At 45.4% G+C, this 17353-nt stretch overlaps 1 protein-coding gene across 1 annotated transcript in view; it reads right to left on the reverse strand.

Annotated features, from left to right (window-relative positions):
• AAK1 (AP2 associated kinase 1) overlaps window positions 1-17353 on the reverse strand; it is a 79225-nt gene that overhangs the window by 23706 nt on the left and 38166 nt on the right. Inside the window, exons 7-16 of the mRNA XM_010288695.1 lie at window positions 16144-16276; window positions 14997-15100; window positions 13950-14029; window positions 12303-12457; window positions 11914-12188; window positions 10884-11093; window positions 7839-8068; window positions 7043-7200; window positions 6529-6645; window positions 4609-4704 (exon numbers count right to left, since the gene is read on the reverse strand). Of these exons, the coding sequence (XP_010286997.1) occupies window positions 4609-4704; window positions 6529-6645; window positions 7043-7200; window positions 7839-8068; window positions 10884-11093; window positions 11914-12188; window positions 12303-12457; window positions 13950-14029; window positions 14997-15100; window positions 16144-16276 (1558 nt within the window). The remainder of the gene's footprint in view (window positions 1-4608; window positions 4705-6528; window positions 6646-7042; window positions 7201-7838; window positions 8069-10883; window positions 11094-11913; window positions 12189-12302; window positions 12458-13949; window positions 14030-14996; window positions 15101-16143; window positions 16277-17353) is intronic.

The raw sequence follows: 17353 nt of genomic DNA on the forward strand, positions 1-17353 counted from the left end.
GGTTATCAGGGCCACACATTTTTGATAGCTAGCTCTAGAAACAGGCCAAGGGCGTGGACACATTTTGGTTTGAAATTGCACTGCAAGAGATCTACTTCCTTACCCCTGATAAGCATCCTCTCAGGTTAACATAAACACACACAAGTCCGTGGGTATTTGAAGGAAATAAAAAGGCAAAAATCATCCTTAAAGTGCTATTTAAAAGCCTCAGAGAAATCCAACGTGACAAGGACTCTTCTAATAAGCAATGCTATTTGCCTTTTCATCAAAAATGAGAATCCAGCATGTGCCCAGATGGCACAGGCGTGCTTTCTTGGCCCATTTCCTTCCCCAGCTATGCCTGCATGTTTACTTAGCTGTGCCGGACACAGAATCTCTCTTATCTCACTTTCTGTTATGGGCAAGACAATGTCACAGAGGCCACTTGGTGCTGCTGTTCTTCAAACAAATAACTAGCTACACTAAAGACACATTTATGTCTCAGCTGCAGCTAAGATGCTGAATTATTGCAGGGAGTAAATGGTTGTGTAAATTCACAAAGAATGATCCATTCCCTTTTGAAAAGGGGTAAAAAAGATTGACTCATTGTGCAAAGACAGTATTGTATGCGGTACTGATGCAGAGAGGGCACTGGTACCACCGCCCTGCACACACACGGACTCAGCCCACAGGTGAAGGAGCGCGGTGCAATCCGCAGCATGGGGGAGTTTGTCCTCCATCCAGTGACAGGGAGGAGCAGAGCTTCTTTTTCTCAGTTCTCACACCTCGGCGCTGCTGCTCAACAACTTCTCCTTGCTTGCTCTGCTGCCAAGGGCCCACACCCACCACTTCATCTCTCTACTCTTCTGCAGAGAGGAGAGACTAAGCCAGGACTGCTGATAGCACAGGGTACCTGGGAGAAGAACATTTACCTGGAGCTAAAGCAAGGAGGAGACACCCCTCTCCCACCCTAAACCAACCAACCCTGAAACAATTGGAAAGGATTATTTTTGGCAGTAGCTCAGAGGGCATTTCACTGGGCCCACCCGCCACTTACCCAAAAACTTGTTTATCTGAGCAGATGTTTCTAAAGAGGATGTATCTAAAACCTTTCCTGACACTAATGGATGACTGAAGAGCATGGGTAACTATGTCAAGACAGCACTTAAGCATTTCCATTTCAGCGGTTAATAAGGCACATGGGCTAAAGCAGAAGTATTCACATGCTCTGGGTCAAACCTCTCATTAAACACTTCCGCAAAGCAGGTTTAAAAACCGTAGACTTGGGACTATTCACAGTGTAAAGCCTCAATGACAAAGGGAAAGGTCTGTCTTGAAGCTTCATAACTCACTTTGACTTCAGGTCTCCAGAATACCTTGTGCAAAATTTAGCCTCCCATGCTCATACGAGCTAAATTCATACTGATAGACATTAAGTAGCCACACGTAGCAGAAAAATTACCATTCTGATCAAATACTCCATTATGATTAATCAGCAGTGAAGCCTGCAATAAGCTTATTAAGAAGAACTTGGCTCACTTTCCTGCACATGCACAAGGAAAAATGTTTTCAGCATGAATATTTAATTCTCCCTTCTTTTAACAGATGTTTCACCATATTTTTACATTCCTCTTGCCAGCTCCACTTACTAGTTACAATTCCATTAAGAATTGCAGCCATTACATGTTGGAGAAGGAAGATATACTGAACACCATTCTACTTCCACTTGATTACTGTCCAGAGCTGGTATTTCTGCCTTCTATAGGATGCTACATCACCTCTTCTCTAGAAGCACTTACTGAGAAGCTTGTTACCCACAACAACCGAAAAACAACCTCCTCTAGGATATTATGCATCTCCAGTGCCATGATCCACACAAACAGCACAGTCCTCTAGAACCTGCTGTCCAAGGGTTGTCTTTGCTGTACACACTTACCTGACCACACAGAACCGTAAGGGTGATCTCGCTAAACCTACAAGCGAGCAGTCGTACTTTAAGCCACATCCATTGGCTGTAGCTCCACAGCAGCGCGTTCCTCCATTTGAACATATTTAGGCTGTCTGGGGATGCACCCTATGGCTATTTGTCATGTGTTAAGAATCATTTAATTGTTTCTCAGGAATCTGTGATAGAAAGGCTCATCTGTCCTTCGGAGCATACAGAGGAAAGGTGGGAAAGCCCAAGGAGGTCTCTGGCCAACACTCAAATGATGGCCACCTGCACCCTCAGGTGCCAGCAAAGGGAGCAAGTTTGTGGCTTAAGCAAAAAACAAAGCCAAGCTCTCAGCCAGACCCCCAGCTGTCACAGGTTTAGAGTGCAGAAAGCCGACAAAACTGGCTCTGTATGACAAACAGGGAAAATGCCAAATAAAAGCCTCGCTTATGCCTGTACTGAAAGCCTTCCTGAATAACACTGCTCTTGTAACCAAGGGGCAAAGGCTGACGCTTTTACTTCTGAAAGGGCTATGCATGCTCCCAGTCTATAAAAAGACAGACATAAAATGTTTTCAAAGCAGTGAGATTAACTATCAAGGTTTTCTCAGAAATAAAAATATTTCAAACAGGAAGCAAATATTTAGCAAGCATTCAAAGAAATTCAGCTGCTCCTGCACAGAACTAAGGCAGCTTGGAGATCTGCAACTGGAGATTCTGATACACTAAGTGACTGAAGTCAACCCCAGCTCTACAGACCCAAGGGGCACACCTAAAAGAAAGACTTTCACATGCAAGTCAGCACATCCCCCTCATGCAAGACCTCTCTGCATGCTGTGGGGCTGTTTCTGCACAGGTAATGCAGCCACAGAAGAACAAAGTTGACTCTGTTCTGCATGACAGACACATAGATTGAAAACCTGAGTCCCAGTCCAGGATTTTTATTTTTTTCTGTTGAATTTACCGAGCACAGACAACCCCTTTCAGTTTTCAAAGCTAAGGATAAGTCTGTAGCTCTGGTCTTGAAAACATTCATGAGCTCCTGGCCTCACACTTTATGTTAAAAAAAAAAAAAATCAAAGATGTCTTTGCAGGAACCTGCAGGAAGCCAACAAAGCCAGATCTCCTGCATGCCCTTGCCCCCCACTTTTCCCCCCATGGAAGGAGATCCACTGAACGCAACAGGACCAGACACATGCAGGCAGAGAGATTAGCAAAAGAAGGTTTAGCACCTGCCTGCAAAGATACACACCAGTCAGGGACAGGTTTGTGGGACAAGCAACCTTGGTACACCACAAAAACTGCAGACAACTGCTGCTCTGATTCTTTGAACCCAAGGGCAGGGCTGAAAGGCAATTTCTCCACGGTGGTTTCTGTACTATAAAGAATTTCAGAGCTCCCGCAGCTAAGGCTGCAACTGCTGCTTCATATCAAAATGCAACAGGCAATAAGGAAAACAACAACCTTGGTGTGCAGCTGTGTGCATTGAGCACACTGGTAGACAATTAAACAGTAGTCTGGGCTGACAGACTTCAAGTCAGGAAAACCAACACTTCCAATAGCATTGGGGCGGGGGAGAAAAATGTGCAGTCATTTGCCTTCTGCAGATTCTTTTCAAATTATAGCTGGGCAGGTCAGCTCCTGGCAAGCGCTCATATAGGGCAGAAAGCCTGTAAGTTCTGCTTCTTTTCTCAAACTGCAGCATTTACGGGTAAAATCCCTTTTGAACCAAAGCACATTTCTTGTGCTCTTTGAGCATCTACCAGAAGGAAGCAAGTTCCACGCAATTACAGGAAAAAATTAGGGGCTTTTTCCTGAATTGCTTAACTTTCCATGGAGAGATGCCATCTTTACAAGCACATCGTTTTGAAGTTTGGGTCCTCTACTTTCAAACCACCAGTGATCCACAGCTTGAGCTAAGGACTAGGGTGAGACCTGCAACAAGAACTTGTCCTCTGGGGCTAGCTGAAAAAAAGGGACCCATCACACACATTCACCAGAGGGCTTAGAGAAGCTCCAAGATAAAAACATGCCCATATTCCAAATCCCACTGATTTGCAAATAAGCTCCTAAGCACTTACATAATCTTGTGCTAAGAAGTGTTGGCTGCTGCAGTCAGAAATGTGCACACAGGAAAGACTTTTAAGTAGTACTGCAAAGTAAATGGAAATAGCTACCAACTGCACTAGAAAATTTTGCCAATTCAGAAAAGGTTACATCTTAACTTGTGCTTCACATAAACCACGCATTTGCAATAGAACTTGGAAGCCAAAGAAACACTGACTCTTACGGGAAAAAGATTAACAATAATAAAAACTACAATTTCAACATTGGAGACCAATTTGAAAATGGCTTAGGTCAGAACAGGTAATTACCCAGTGATTATTTTTGGCTTTGAATACTGAACCTTTAAGGACACCAACATTGTTGGCATTAGAAACAATATGATAACCCTAGGGTCTGCCACGAAAACCAAGGGCTCTCGTGCTCAGCACCGCTCCCACCACCACGCAGATACTCAGTGGCAGAAAGCGCTACACATCTTTACTGAGTTCAGCAGAGCTTGTCAGCACCCAGCACCATTGACTGAGGCCCAGGATTTCAGGCATGCCTAGAAATCGAACCGGAAGATTAAGAGTACGAAACAAACAGCAAGAATCTGCAGACACCCCACCCCTTAAACTCAGTTCTGGTTACCTGGCGTGTCGGTTAACGAGAGAGGAATGAAAGGATCAGGCACAGTCAGAAGAGGAGGGCTAGTGTCCAAACTCAGAATGTCTTTCGTTTTTTCAGCTGGGAACCAGGAAAAGAAAAGGCAGAGTGAAACAGAGAAGAGGAGAAGTAGACAGCATCGAGCAAAATCTCAGCACAGGCACAGTTCAGTATCACAGAGTCCAAGCCATGGCCTGACAGGAACAACACACACATGCACACTCACAACAAGTTTATGTTGCTAGTGAAAAACACACACACACAAAACCAAACAACCGTTACCATGTAGCTCTCCAACACAATTTAACCCACAGATCTCAAAACAATTCCTTGAAAGGGAAGTACTATTATCTCGCTTTACAGCGGCACAAAAGGTGAAATGCTGTAACAAAGGACACACAGCAGGCCAGCCCCCATGTTGGGCCTCTTTGTCTGAAATAAAAAGATACAGCATCTTGCATCAGACAAGCTTAGACAGGCTCGTATCTACGAGGAAAGAAAAAGAAAAGGGCTAGAAGTGCCCAGACCAGTGCCAGCACCGAGAGAATGTCCTAGATACCTTCCTATGCCAAACCACAGGAAAGGAGGGTCAAGAGGCACATTTTAAAGACGACTAGTAGAAGAATTGAACATGCTACAGCATCCAGAAATCCCAGAACATGCAGATGCTTCTCAGGCTTTGCAGAAAGTACGTTACCACTGAATCTGGAGCTGCTACTACTCAACGTCACTCCACAAAGGCTGATGGACCATCATAAACTATTCACGGGGCACTTAACAGCGGGACAAACTCAGAAAGCAACCTCCTAGAGCACTCTTGCGTCATGGACTTCAACTCCTTAATTCTCAGGTAAGAACCAACAATACCAAGCTCAGTTATAAGCTCCTCTAAATCTCTTTTTATAAATAGAAATAAGCGTAAATGGATTTGTCACTTCTTGCACCGCAAGGATTCTTCAGTCTCTTCCCAGGACTCCTCTCACCAAGGGTTGGTGTGCTTCCATGGGGAAGCGTCAGTCACATTTGTCACCGGTAACAATGGTTGCACAAAACGGAGGAGAGGATTATTTGCATTTAGGGCTCCTGGAAGCAGTTTTCCAACACTGTGCTTGGCAGATCTTTGCTGCATTCAGCGAGAACTGACGCTGAAGAACTAGAAACAAGCAGCAGCACTTGCCGAGATTTTTTGGCACATAAGGGGCTGCTCGTGGCAAAACCTTGGTACGCAAGTACTAAAGAAGACACCAGACAAGGTCAAACATGTAGAGGCCTCTGCAGAAATGCTCCTCAGACCAGCCAAGGACTCCTGGCCTCTGGACCCAGACAGCACACCCAGTGCACAACTTCTTACCTTCACCATTTTACATGTCAATTATTGAGACTAAGTGTGCTCTCCTCCGAGGATTTTCCCTGTTCACTCCATCTCTGCTATTTGCCTCATTCTGCAGCAGAGACACTATTATCCCTGCTCCTCTCCTCCTTCATACAGCCTAACAACTGCAGCCCACAAATATCCTCCAGTGTGTCTGACCAATGTCTCCAAGTCCAATTCTCTTACCGCATGCCTCACATTTTACTTCTAATTATGAGCTGCATGAAACCTCAACAAGATAAGAAGCTTTCTTGTGAATTTAAGGGGCTCACTTAGTTTCTTCCCTCACCAAAAGCCTCACCTCTGCCTACAGATGGTGCCTCCTGTCTCTGCTACCCAACTGTGACAAGTACATGTGCCATTCCTACCTTCCCTTTCTTTAGGGCCAACCCTAACCTACAGTTCTCAGTGCCAAGGCCCAGCTCAATTTACATCAGTTTTACCCTCCTTTCAAAGAGGCTATGACAAAGAGTTGTCATTTTTCTGCAGTGCTGTCCAGGGCATTGTCCTGTAGGACATATTCACAAACTCACCTGATCCAGCAGTGAAGGAAGAGCCACCAAATGCATCTGCCTGGGTTGCAGATGAAGCCGGCTGGAAACCTGGAATCAAGTTCTCTGTGGAACTGCCCATCTTTTCTGGAGCTTTCCCTGAAATGCCAGATGCAGGTTTAGGGGAAAAACTTCCATTCTGAAGGAAGGTTGCTTACCTACATTTTTTTAGGACACTATGACTTAAGCCCCTTCCTGCAAATCATAACTTGCAGATGAAGCAGAGTTTAAACTGTAGCTTCTACAACCAACTGATGAAGGCCACTTTAAAAGCAGTTAGTAACTCTCTCTTTCAGGATCATGCTCATTTAGTTGCAACTGCTCAGCAAAGAGGACAGGGACTGAGAAGGGAAACTGGAAGGATTTAGCTCTTATAGGCACAGAGGACCACGATAATATGGGAGGACCCGAGCAGCATCTAACCAAAAGCATCATCATTCCATGACAACTTCTGTTTTGAGAGCAGGCTGGTATTAAACCATCTCCATGAACCTACCGTCACCTAGCTTTGCGAAGTCCTTGTTCAGCAGCTCCTCAGCTGTGAGTTTGGAGAAGTTATCGTCATCAAATGGATTCCACGTGGAGACATCAGGCGGGTTATAGACATTCTGCTGTGAGGTCCTTGGGGAACCCGAGGGTGTGGTGGAAGCAGATCTGAATGTAACATCCCAAACAACAGTCATTAATAATCCACCTGAAATCCTCTGGCCAGCACTATGAGCTGGTCCAAGCTACTGCATTATAATTACTTCCTACTTAAAACGTTCAGCACAAGTTGTTGTACTTGCATGCCCAGAAAGCCAGTTAACCTTACCTACGCATCATCTGGTTGGGCATCCTGGTGTCAGGGACTAAAACGAGCCTCCGAAGCATCCCATTTAAAACTATTTTCTGCAATGCCTATGTGGAGGCTTCCTGCCTGTAGACATTGTAAAAGTGACCTAGCAAGTACTCCTGGGGAAGTGCTGGTGCTAAGCAGCAAGCGTGAAGCATGCACCAGGGCCTCTGGTGGAACAGCTGAAACAACACTAGTTTTTGTAATCCAGAGGAAGGCCCTGTTGGCTTAGCTTTTGGGAAGTACAGAAGCACTTGGGAGGACTTCTGCCCTTGGGGAAGTTTTTCAGCAACTTTCTGCCAAGCCCTAAAACTGTGGTCTTGGGAAGGCGAAAACTCATTTAGACCCCAGAGTTTACTGCCTACCTCCATCTCTGAGCTTCACCTAGGAAGTCTCTGAAGAGCCTCATCTATGCCCTCCCTCCATACCCCTTGACACCAAGTGACCGGCCACCTACTTGGACTTGTTGAGACTGGCTTCAGCAGCAGCTGCCTGCAGGAGTTGGGTAGACTTGCTGGCTGGAACCCCAAAAACCGCACTGTGGGTCACGTCGCTCAGAATCCTCCTGTGTCCTGCACGCTGTGTCTTGGGGGAGGATGGAGGGGTGAGAGAGCCCAGCTTCTGTCCTTGCACTGCTGTGGGGGGGGTGGTTTGAGGTTTTTGCTGTTGTCTCATTTGTGGCTGCATCTAGGAGAGAAAGTGAAATGGTATGTCCTTGTTCATGAACAACAGCCATAATGAAAAACAGGTATATGCTAGAGGATCTTACCCTCAAGTCATGGATTGGGGACAGTATGGAGGGGAAAAACAAACAAATTAACAAACTGAGGGCAGGGGGAATTCGCTGATCTATAGTATTTCAGGATTACTACAATTACACAAACACTTTATCCCCACTCTATGCTGCAGCTCTGGAGACAAAGCCTCTATCAGCACTTGTCATTGAAGGCTAGCTGGTCTCAGAAACTTCCCCATGGGTAAAGAGGCTGAGATCCAGGGCAGAGGTGAAAAAAACAAAACAAAAAAAAAACAACACGAGATCAGAAGATCATAGTGCACAGGAATCTTGTGATATGAACACACAGAGTAGGGCAAGGTGAAGAGTGGCGCTTCTTCCTGTGGATAATGTGCGACTAAGGTCAAATCCCTAAAGGAGTACAGGTCTTCTGCAGAAATTGTGTGCAGGAAGCTTTCTTAGCTTTCTCTTAGGGGAAAAAAAAAATGGCAAGGACCACAGGAGCAACATTTGTTATTAAAATCTGTAGAAGAGAACCAAGCAGTTTGGCTCAGGTGTAAGCCAAGATAGCCCAGCTACCCTTTGGAAACTTCAAGGGGTTTCCTCAGACTGATTTTATTTTTCCATTACTCCAGTCGTGTTAAACTCACAAACCCATTACTTGGGTTTCCATTACTTGAAATACTGTTTTGTAGTGATAAACAACAGCATCACTTCTAATTACGTGATTTTTCAAAATTTGTCTGTCAGTGAAGTATCGTGGTTGGATTTAAAGCAGGAAAACCAGGAAGCACACAGCAGAAAGCTATGCACGTCACCTCCACTGCCCGGGCACTGGCTCCCTGTTTCCCACCCTGTATCATCCCAGGCTATTTGCAACCAAGGAAGACAGATGAAAGACTTGGAAAGACCTAAGAGAATAAGAAAAAAGTTGCATCCCCAGCATGGTGCTTAACTACAGTGAGGCAAAGCAAACAAGTGTCACCATCTTGCTTTTCATCCAGCATTTTCAGGCAGACTAATTCACTGCAGCTGAGAAGCAAGCTGACCTGGCTGCTTCTGATGCACCCACCTTGTGTCTCACTATATAGGTCACTGCAGAACAGTACATTTGGTGCTGAGAAATAAAAGGGCAGTGACAAATTCTCCACAGAAATGAATGCGGAGCTTATTAAGCTGAAGTCTTGCAACGTGATAAGCGTTTTGATGGGTCCCGGCTTGGTATCTTCTGCTCAGAGACTCTGCTCTACAGAGACCATGTCTCACTATCACTTTTTTTAAACGAGCCTGACTGCTAGGAGTGGAAAAATGTCCAGACACGTCCATTCTGATCAGCCTTCCGGGGGGATAAGGCTAATTTTCAATCCATCTGATTTTATAAATTTAAGACTGTTTTTGTGCTAGTGAATCACAGCAAAACTCATTAGAGATGCAGTTCAATACTATGTTTCAGGCATTTCTCCTCTAAAAGGAACAGGGTAATAATGGGCATCATCCAAGACCCGTCTGCATGTACCAAAAATCTCCCACCAATTTCAATAAAGTGACTTGCCCCAGGTCATCAGCAAATCAATAGCAAGACCAGGAACACAACAGCTCCAAGCTTGTCACCCTAACAACCAGCTTAGTGCTCAAAAATTAATATAAAAGCAAAGGGGGTGAATATGACAAAGCCTTGAGACACATCAGAGAGTAAAACAAACAATGCTTCCTCAGCATTGCTCAGGTTGGTTGGAGTTTATTGGTCAAATGAATTCCTGATGTCACTTCAACCGAAGCATGCTCAAGAGATGAATTAGGTCCTGAATGACTGGCAACTCATGAACAAGCAGACACAAACTGACCCTTAGTTTAGACTCAAATATTGTGTACCTGAAGTGGTTTGTTATCAGATACTGTTTGCCTTGCACACATGCAACCTGGTACAGAAAAGAACAGGCAGCTTCCTCTTGCCTCGTGCCTGCACATGCTTTCTTTCCAACATGCGACTGGAGTTAGGGGCATCCCTTTGCACTCCCAAAAACCAAGCAAGAGCGGATGGAATTGCACAGGAATGAAAGCAAAAGGCACAGCTTCCTCCCATATGCACTGCAGTGACACTTTGGCAACGGGGAACCTGCCCTCTGGCACAGGTCCCCTGCCTTTAACACTGCGGACAGCTGGCTGTTTCCCTGTTGCAGACAAGACCTATTTTTCCACTAAGTACAGAGCATTTATTTTGGACACACATTCAGATGATTAGTAAAGTAGATGATTTATTTATTTGTTTTTAGATACAGTGCTTTGAAAAGTCTCCTTTCCACAGTGTTCATTCAGGAAAAAAAAAGTTATCCCAACACCAGAAAACAACCAGGAAGGCTGTTTGCACCTTCCTCTGCACCAGAGCCCTGAATAAGAGAAGGAAGTTTTCCAATGTGACAAGGGAGCGATAGAGAGAAGCTGTATTAAGCAGTTACTTACATCTTACCTGCTTTCTACTCATCATCTACTCATCTTTATTCTATGGACCCAGGCCACAACATCCCATTGGAAAGAGCAGTCCAAACAACCGTACACATCTCTGAGGCAGCAAGGTTAGTGCCACCATCTGCGACTCAGTAATAACGCACTAGGGGCCAGCAAATCCTAGAGCACCCGTTACCTGGGCTCCGTGGGTCTGAAAAGCCAGCTGCCCTGCTGGGGTGTTCTCGGCATACAGGAGCTGTCAGGAGAGCACAGGCCGCGCTCCAAATCCCGCTGCCCCACTCCTTCCCGCAAGGCTCTTACCACTTGCTCCTGCGCTGGCTGGGCCGCGCTTTGCTGGGCCTGGGGCTGCGGCGCTGCCGGGGCTTGTGGCTTTTGCTGAACTGATGCTACTGCTGTCTTCTGCTGCATAGCTGCCTGCTGGGCCATCATCTGCTGCTGCTGTTGCTGCTGCTGGTAATAGTTCTGCATCAGCTGCTGCTGTGCTGGCGCTCCTTGCTGCATCACTGGGAACTGGGAAATAACCAGTTGCTGAGCCGCTTCTTGCGCAGCTGGAAACGGGGTACCACCACCAGAACTTGGGGCCAGCCACGGGAACGGATTACAGCCACTGTGAGTGGCAAAACAGTAACAGGCTGCGATGGCCTAGAGGCCATCCTCAAAGGAACGGTGGAAAACGGCCTTCTGGTCTAACGTGAAATCCCTTCTGTGCTACACCTGCCCGTATGGGGGGCACAGACTGTCCCGTGGTCCCAAACGCCTTTCTCCATTTTTATCAATTCTAAACCTTTCCCCGGGATAGGAAGATTCACTGTCCCTTCACTTCCACTGATAGATACGTTCTAGCAGAGATCTGTGCTGCTATGGACACCTCAGTTAAGCATGCAAGTCTGTCATCTAGACACATCATGTGTTCACAGGCCTCCCTATCACTGCAGTCTACCACAAAAACAGACCTGAATCTTACCCTTAAAAAGGCATGCCAGGCTTCTTGTACCACAAAGAGCAGAAGAGAAGTTGTACCCCGCTGCTGATCAGTTGAGCATTGACCTCAAGACCCTAACACAACTGCAGCTGTAAAATCTTAACCAGCACCACTTATTTTATGTTTGTACATGACAAAACTATCTCAAGGCTTTCCACAACGACGTTAAAAATGCCAGCCTTGTGTAGCAAAAAAATCCTACTAAAGAACTAGAGATGCATTGGGAGATGCCTAAAAACTGCACCTATCCCTCCCAAAAAACAGGGGGCTTTCCATAAATGCAAAGGTAAGGCCTTGCAAGCCTCTAGCACAAGGAAGCATGCAACGAACATGGCCGTGCACACCTACCTGCTGAGCTTGCATCATCTGCTGCTGCTGGTAATAGGCAGCCTGTTGCTGCTGCTGCTGCAGAAGTTGCTGCTTCAAGAAAAGCTGCTGTTGATGCTGAGGTGTGGCTTGCGGCTGAGTAGAAGGGACTGGGGGCTGCGCCTGGGAGGCCTGCTGTGGAGCTGGCGCCTGCTTGGCTTGTGGTTGTGCCGGAGTCTGTTGAGGTGCTGCTTTTTGCTGGGGGATGCTTGTAGGGAGCGAAGGCTGACCACTGCCCAGAGCAGCAGGTCCTGCAACTGGTAGAAGAAAAAAAATATTGAAAAAAACAGATCCGTTAAATCAACGTGCACCACAGTCCTGCGGTACACAATGCCCGGCAGCAAGGCACTGCACAGGGAACATCATTTTACCTTGAGGCTGAATGGTTGCTTGAGCTGTGGGTCTCTTCCTAGGCGTCAGGGCTGGCTGAATGGGTAAAATTCCAGGGTTGGGTTGTGTCTGTCCCGCTTTAGGTCTCTGGCGGGGTGCTATGGAAGTTTCTGTCGTAGGGATGGGATCTGTCAGCCTACAAAATAAGGTAAGGAATAGAAGGAAGAGCAGTAGGAGAACAGTCTTTGTTCGCCTGGTAGTTGGTGCACACAACACACAGAAGGGGTTTAAAAACTCATCCATACTTTAGCAGTGTGTGACTGATAAAGGTGAAACACTTGGGGGCATCCAGACACACACAACTCTTTCCAGAAAACTCCAAGCACAATAAAACTTAACAGATGCATTCACAACAATTAATCCAACGCTATCATTTTGACTTTGCCAATCGTGGCATCTTCTCCTGTTGGACAGCTGGAATTTGTCAAAATCACTCAACTAATTCAAATATTTGCTACAACTTACTGTTTAAATCCACTTGGAGTTCTGGATGAGCAGATGAAGGATATAACAAATTAGCCTAAGAGCAGCTGGTACCTTTGGGCAGAGTTGTCTAAATTGCCATCTTTAGAAGTACCTTAACTTCAGAACATCTACCTCAGAGTCAGGTCATTGGACTTCTGATCCCTGCTCAGTATTTACTGAGCTTCAAAAATGCATAGCAACAGAGCCAAGAAGCCAGACACCACTCTGCCCTTCTGCGGATACATTTGCTTGTGAGATATCAAGTTGTTCTCCTAATGTGAGAGTAATTGCACTCAATTATAAAACCAAACAAAACAGACTTCTGGGACTGACAGACAGGAGGAGAGGCATCCTACTTCAGAGCCTGAAGAATACTGCTGGTTTTGGAGTGCCCACTGCTGTACTGCTCACTTTGCAGTAAAATAAGGTACAAGTTTGGTCCAACAGTATGTACAAGTCTCCATTACAGTATCATACGCAGAACAAGCAGCATCAGGAGAGGAGAAAAAACACAACAGTACAGTGGTTTCCCCACTAATTGAGGTCTCCAGATGGAGACTGCGTGGGCTTTCATGTGTGTCCCCCCCACCCCCCCCCCCCCGAAAAAATTATAGGACTCTTGCAGAAATCACAGCAATTTCATACAGTAATTACTGGCTCAGGTTATCATCTGCCAAGGGTCAGGCTCAAACAGCAATAGTCCCCAATGTGGTTTGTCGGCAGACTCACATTCTTTGGGCCAATTCCAGGCCCACTGCAGCCCAGCTGCAGTCTTTCTCCTGACTTTGCTCTCAGGTACTCTGGGTACTGCCTCCGGATGGATGACACAGTAGATTCATCAAAGTGCATGAACTTCAAGTGCTGCTGTCAAGCAATGTCTTCAGTACAAAAAGCCTAGCTGTTGAGTCATGCTGAGTATCGCCCATGTCCCCACCTCCCCCCCACGCACAAAAATTTCCCCCAATATCTGCATTTTCTGCCTTTCAGATCAATGGTTATTTATGTTGAAGCAGAAGCCTCAGGACCAGAGTGTTTGTCTCCACATATAAATGTAAGCCCACAAGGTAACAGTTAAATATACCAAACATCTTTCCTAATAAACAGCAGAAAGACAACAGAGAATTAAAAAGAGAGAGGGCTGAGAATAATGCAGATGTGGTTACCTGGCCTTCGGCTGACTCTTCTTTGCAGCGGCTTCACTTGCTTTCACCGGATCCGGGAGTTTAGCAGGGATTGGAGAGTTCTGCAGATCCCCAAACCACCAAATTTTGTATTTTGAAGGCAGAAAACAGAGTCAGAAATAATTTGCAAAAGCATCCCAATGAAACGAGGATATTGGGGCATCCCCAAAGGAATTATTCCTCATGCTGGACATAGGACAAACCACTCAATGTTAACAACATGAAGAGACAGTAGTTTGAGAGAGTCTTTACAAGGGAAAAATACCATTCAGCTTTTTGACCATTTACTACATGTGGAATCTGAACAGAAAGCTTCACAGAACAACCCAGGTATCTTTAAAAGACAACCTGACTAATACTGCTATAAAGAAATACAGACATAATAGTACCAAAATCATGTCTTATTTATAAAGACCATAAATAACCACCTGAACACGGCAGGCATGGGGAAAGGCTTCTTCTTACCCGGAAACAGCAAAATAAAATGTCACGTCACAGATGTCCATAACACTACACGAAAATACTTGTTAACTCTATTTTTCAGCTGAAGTCTATAAGCCCACTAAGAAGGGGCAGATAATTGTGCAAGGTCTGATGTAGTTCAAATGCAAGTTGGCTAGTCCCAGCCAGACTGCGACACAAAACTGCTATGTTTAAAACCAACTGCAGCACAAATTACACACACTATGATGAATGAGTCTGGAAATCAAATTGGTTTCACAGGCATGGCATAATTTTCCATCTTCACAAGCACAAGATCTGTTGGTTGGCCTCACACCAGTAACTGGGTGAAGAGGTAAATCAGGGACAAACAGAAACAAACAGCATAAAAAACAAAACCCTGATTCCTGCCCCTGCCCAGCAAAAAAGTCCTGAACAGCACTGCTAATTACAAATCAAAAAAAAGACCCTCCTAATTACAGAGCTGGGGAACAACTGACAGAATACAGCAGAATGCTCAATATTCAGCAATTGCCACCCCAACTCCTCCCACAAATCCCTATGTCAGTCCTCTCTTTTGCTACTCACCTGCACGTTCTGGACTGGGCATTCCTTCTTTGCCAATTTGAATGCAAAGTAGGAGACCTGATAAATATCAGGTCTCTTATCAGGGTCTGGCTCAAGCATATACCCTTTAAAAGACAGAGATGCTAATATCAGAGCAACAGAACTGACAGATTCACGTGAGCCATTTGTAGCAGAGCTGCCTTTGGTATGACCAGACACTAACAGAGTGTGCTGCCTCTTTCAAAGCACGTGCCTGGTGCTCAGCTGGGCAGAGCAGATCACCAGGGTCAGCAAGAGAGGGGCAAGACAGACAGGATGGACAAGGAGATATTTTCCAATATGGTTATGAACAGTTTGTAGCTCCCATCGAAGGCTCTAGGGCAAGGAGGGGAAATGCAGCCTGCCTGGCCAGGGAATAGAGTTAGTTTCAGCTTCTGCTTCTCCAAGTGAACCCACAGCAAGAGAGTTTGATCCAACCCCAGTGTGTCAGTGGGGCAAGGAAGACAGGCCAGCCACATATACCACTGCCTTTGCATAAGCAAAGAAAATACCCGGCTGCTCTGCAAATACATCCAACTCTGTGCTAGTCAAGATTGTGGCTAGGGGAAAAAAGAATAAATCAAATGCTGTGCTGAAAACAAGAGAGCTGGCCCAGCTTTGCCAAGGGTAGTGCATTGTACCCTTAATTACACATTCACTCTAGTCAGTGGGTTATTTATAAATCATTTCAGTTCTGTTTCTCAATTCACAGAAGATGAATTCTTATCACTAGTCTAAGTCACTGTGGTTCTTTTCAGTTCCTTATCCAAATAAATATTTATTACTGAAGAAATACGTTTCTGCACAAATAGGCTTATTGTGCAAGTTTCTGTAGGACTCTTAAGCCAAATGGTTGTCTGTTTTCCTGCCTTTCCACAGAGTTCACTATGACCTAGCCAAATAGAAATCTCTTTGTCATAACTGTCTTTGAAAGAGTGATCTCCTAAGCTACTAACAAAAAAAAAAAGAAAAAAAAAATCACTTTAACCACCCCTGTGTGCAAGCAAGTCTCTTAAAAGAAGAGCAACACCAATGGTTTTACTGTAGGAGCAGGGAATATAAGAACAAACCACCTCTGCTATATTTTAGTTCTGCGGAAGTCGATTATGCCACTGTCAGAGACACTCACGGATGAGGCAGTGCATGTCTTGCGAGTGCCGAGAATTATCTGGAATGGTGAAATTGCCATCACAGATTGCCACCTGACTCTCCCCAAATGGCAAGGTGAAGTAACACAGCTTGTACAGTAAACAGCCAAGGGCCTAAAGAGAGAGAACAGAGCAAAGGATTTAACAAACTGAAGCAAAGCAGGGAATGGCACAATTCAAATACCGTTGTAGATAACAGGGAAAGTGCTCTAGCTTGTTCTGCTAGACCGATCCCACTCGTCAGGCCTATACTTTAACATGCCTGTTATCGACTTGAAAACAAGTACAGTTACATGGGAAGATAAATACCTAAAGAGCTCTCCACCACTAGGCTGAGGTACTGCAATCTGGGGGATTGTGCAAGTATCACCACACACACCCCAGAGCTCCACATACCACTACACATAGCGTGACCCTTCATGTAATTAAATAGATAAAGCCTCTTTCCACCACATACTGGGAGGGAAAAGCAAAGTAACAGCAGAAATAAACATCATCTTTAATACATTTATTCTGACAAAGAAAAATCCAAAGTGTTTCCAAGCTTCAGTTCAAACAACCTTTCAACTGTTATAAATATGTGCCAGGGAGAGATAGACAGAGAAGTCTGCAGGCTGCTAAGTTATATCACCCTCCCATCTATTTCTGTGCTGCTTTTGACAGCAAGAACCACCTATTTCAAAAGAAAATACAAGTTTTGCACAAAGGTCTAATTACGAAACACTCCCACCATCACAGAGGGGAGAGGGGGAAACATTTCCTAATCCTAAGCAACTCATCATCAGCCTATATCTTTTGTCACAGGATTTCACAATTAAACTGCACTCTAGTTTAAAATAACCTTGTTGAGAGTTAAGGAAAGGGAGGTTACAAGCAGGACAAGCACTGCAACAAGCCTTGAAGTCGAGGCCCCACTGTGCACAGCACCACATGCTCGTTTGGAAACACTCAGCGGGTCACTAGGACAGAATTCCTTCCATGCCAGGAAGAAGAGAGCCGCTCGGGCCTTTGGGTCTCCGCCTTCCCACATTATCACAGGAAGGAGTGCAAGCGCTACGTTATCCTCTGGCTGCCTTTGAGGCCCTGACAATCTTTTCATGCTGTTACAGCGGTGGCCCTCCCTCTCTGTCTCTTTAACACCAAGGCGAATGACCCGGCACTGGTACAGGGCCCAGTTCTACAAACCTCCTG

This window comes from Phaethon lepturus, unplaced genomic scaffold, assembly GCF_000687285.1.
Source record: "Phaethon lepturus isolate BGI_N335 unplaced genomic scaffold, ASM68728v1 scaffold21066, whole genome shotgun sequence".
NCBI classification, from domain to species: Eukaryota; Metazoa; Chordata; class Aves; order Phaethontiformes; family Phaethontidae; genus Phaethon; species Phaethon lepturus.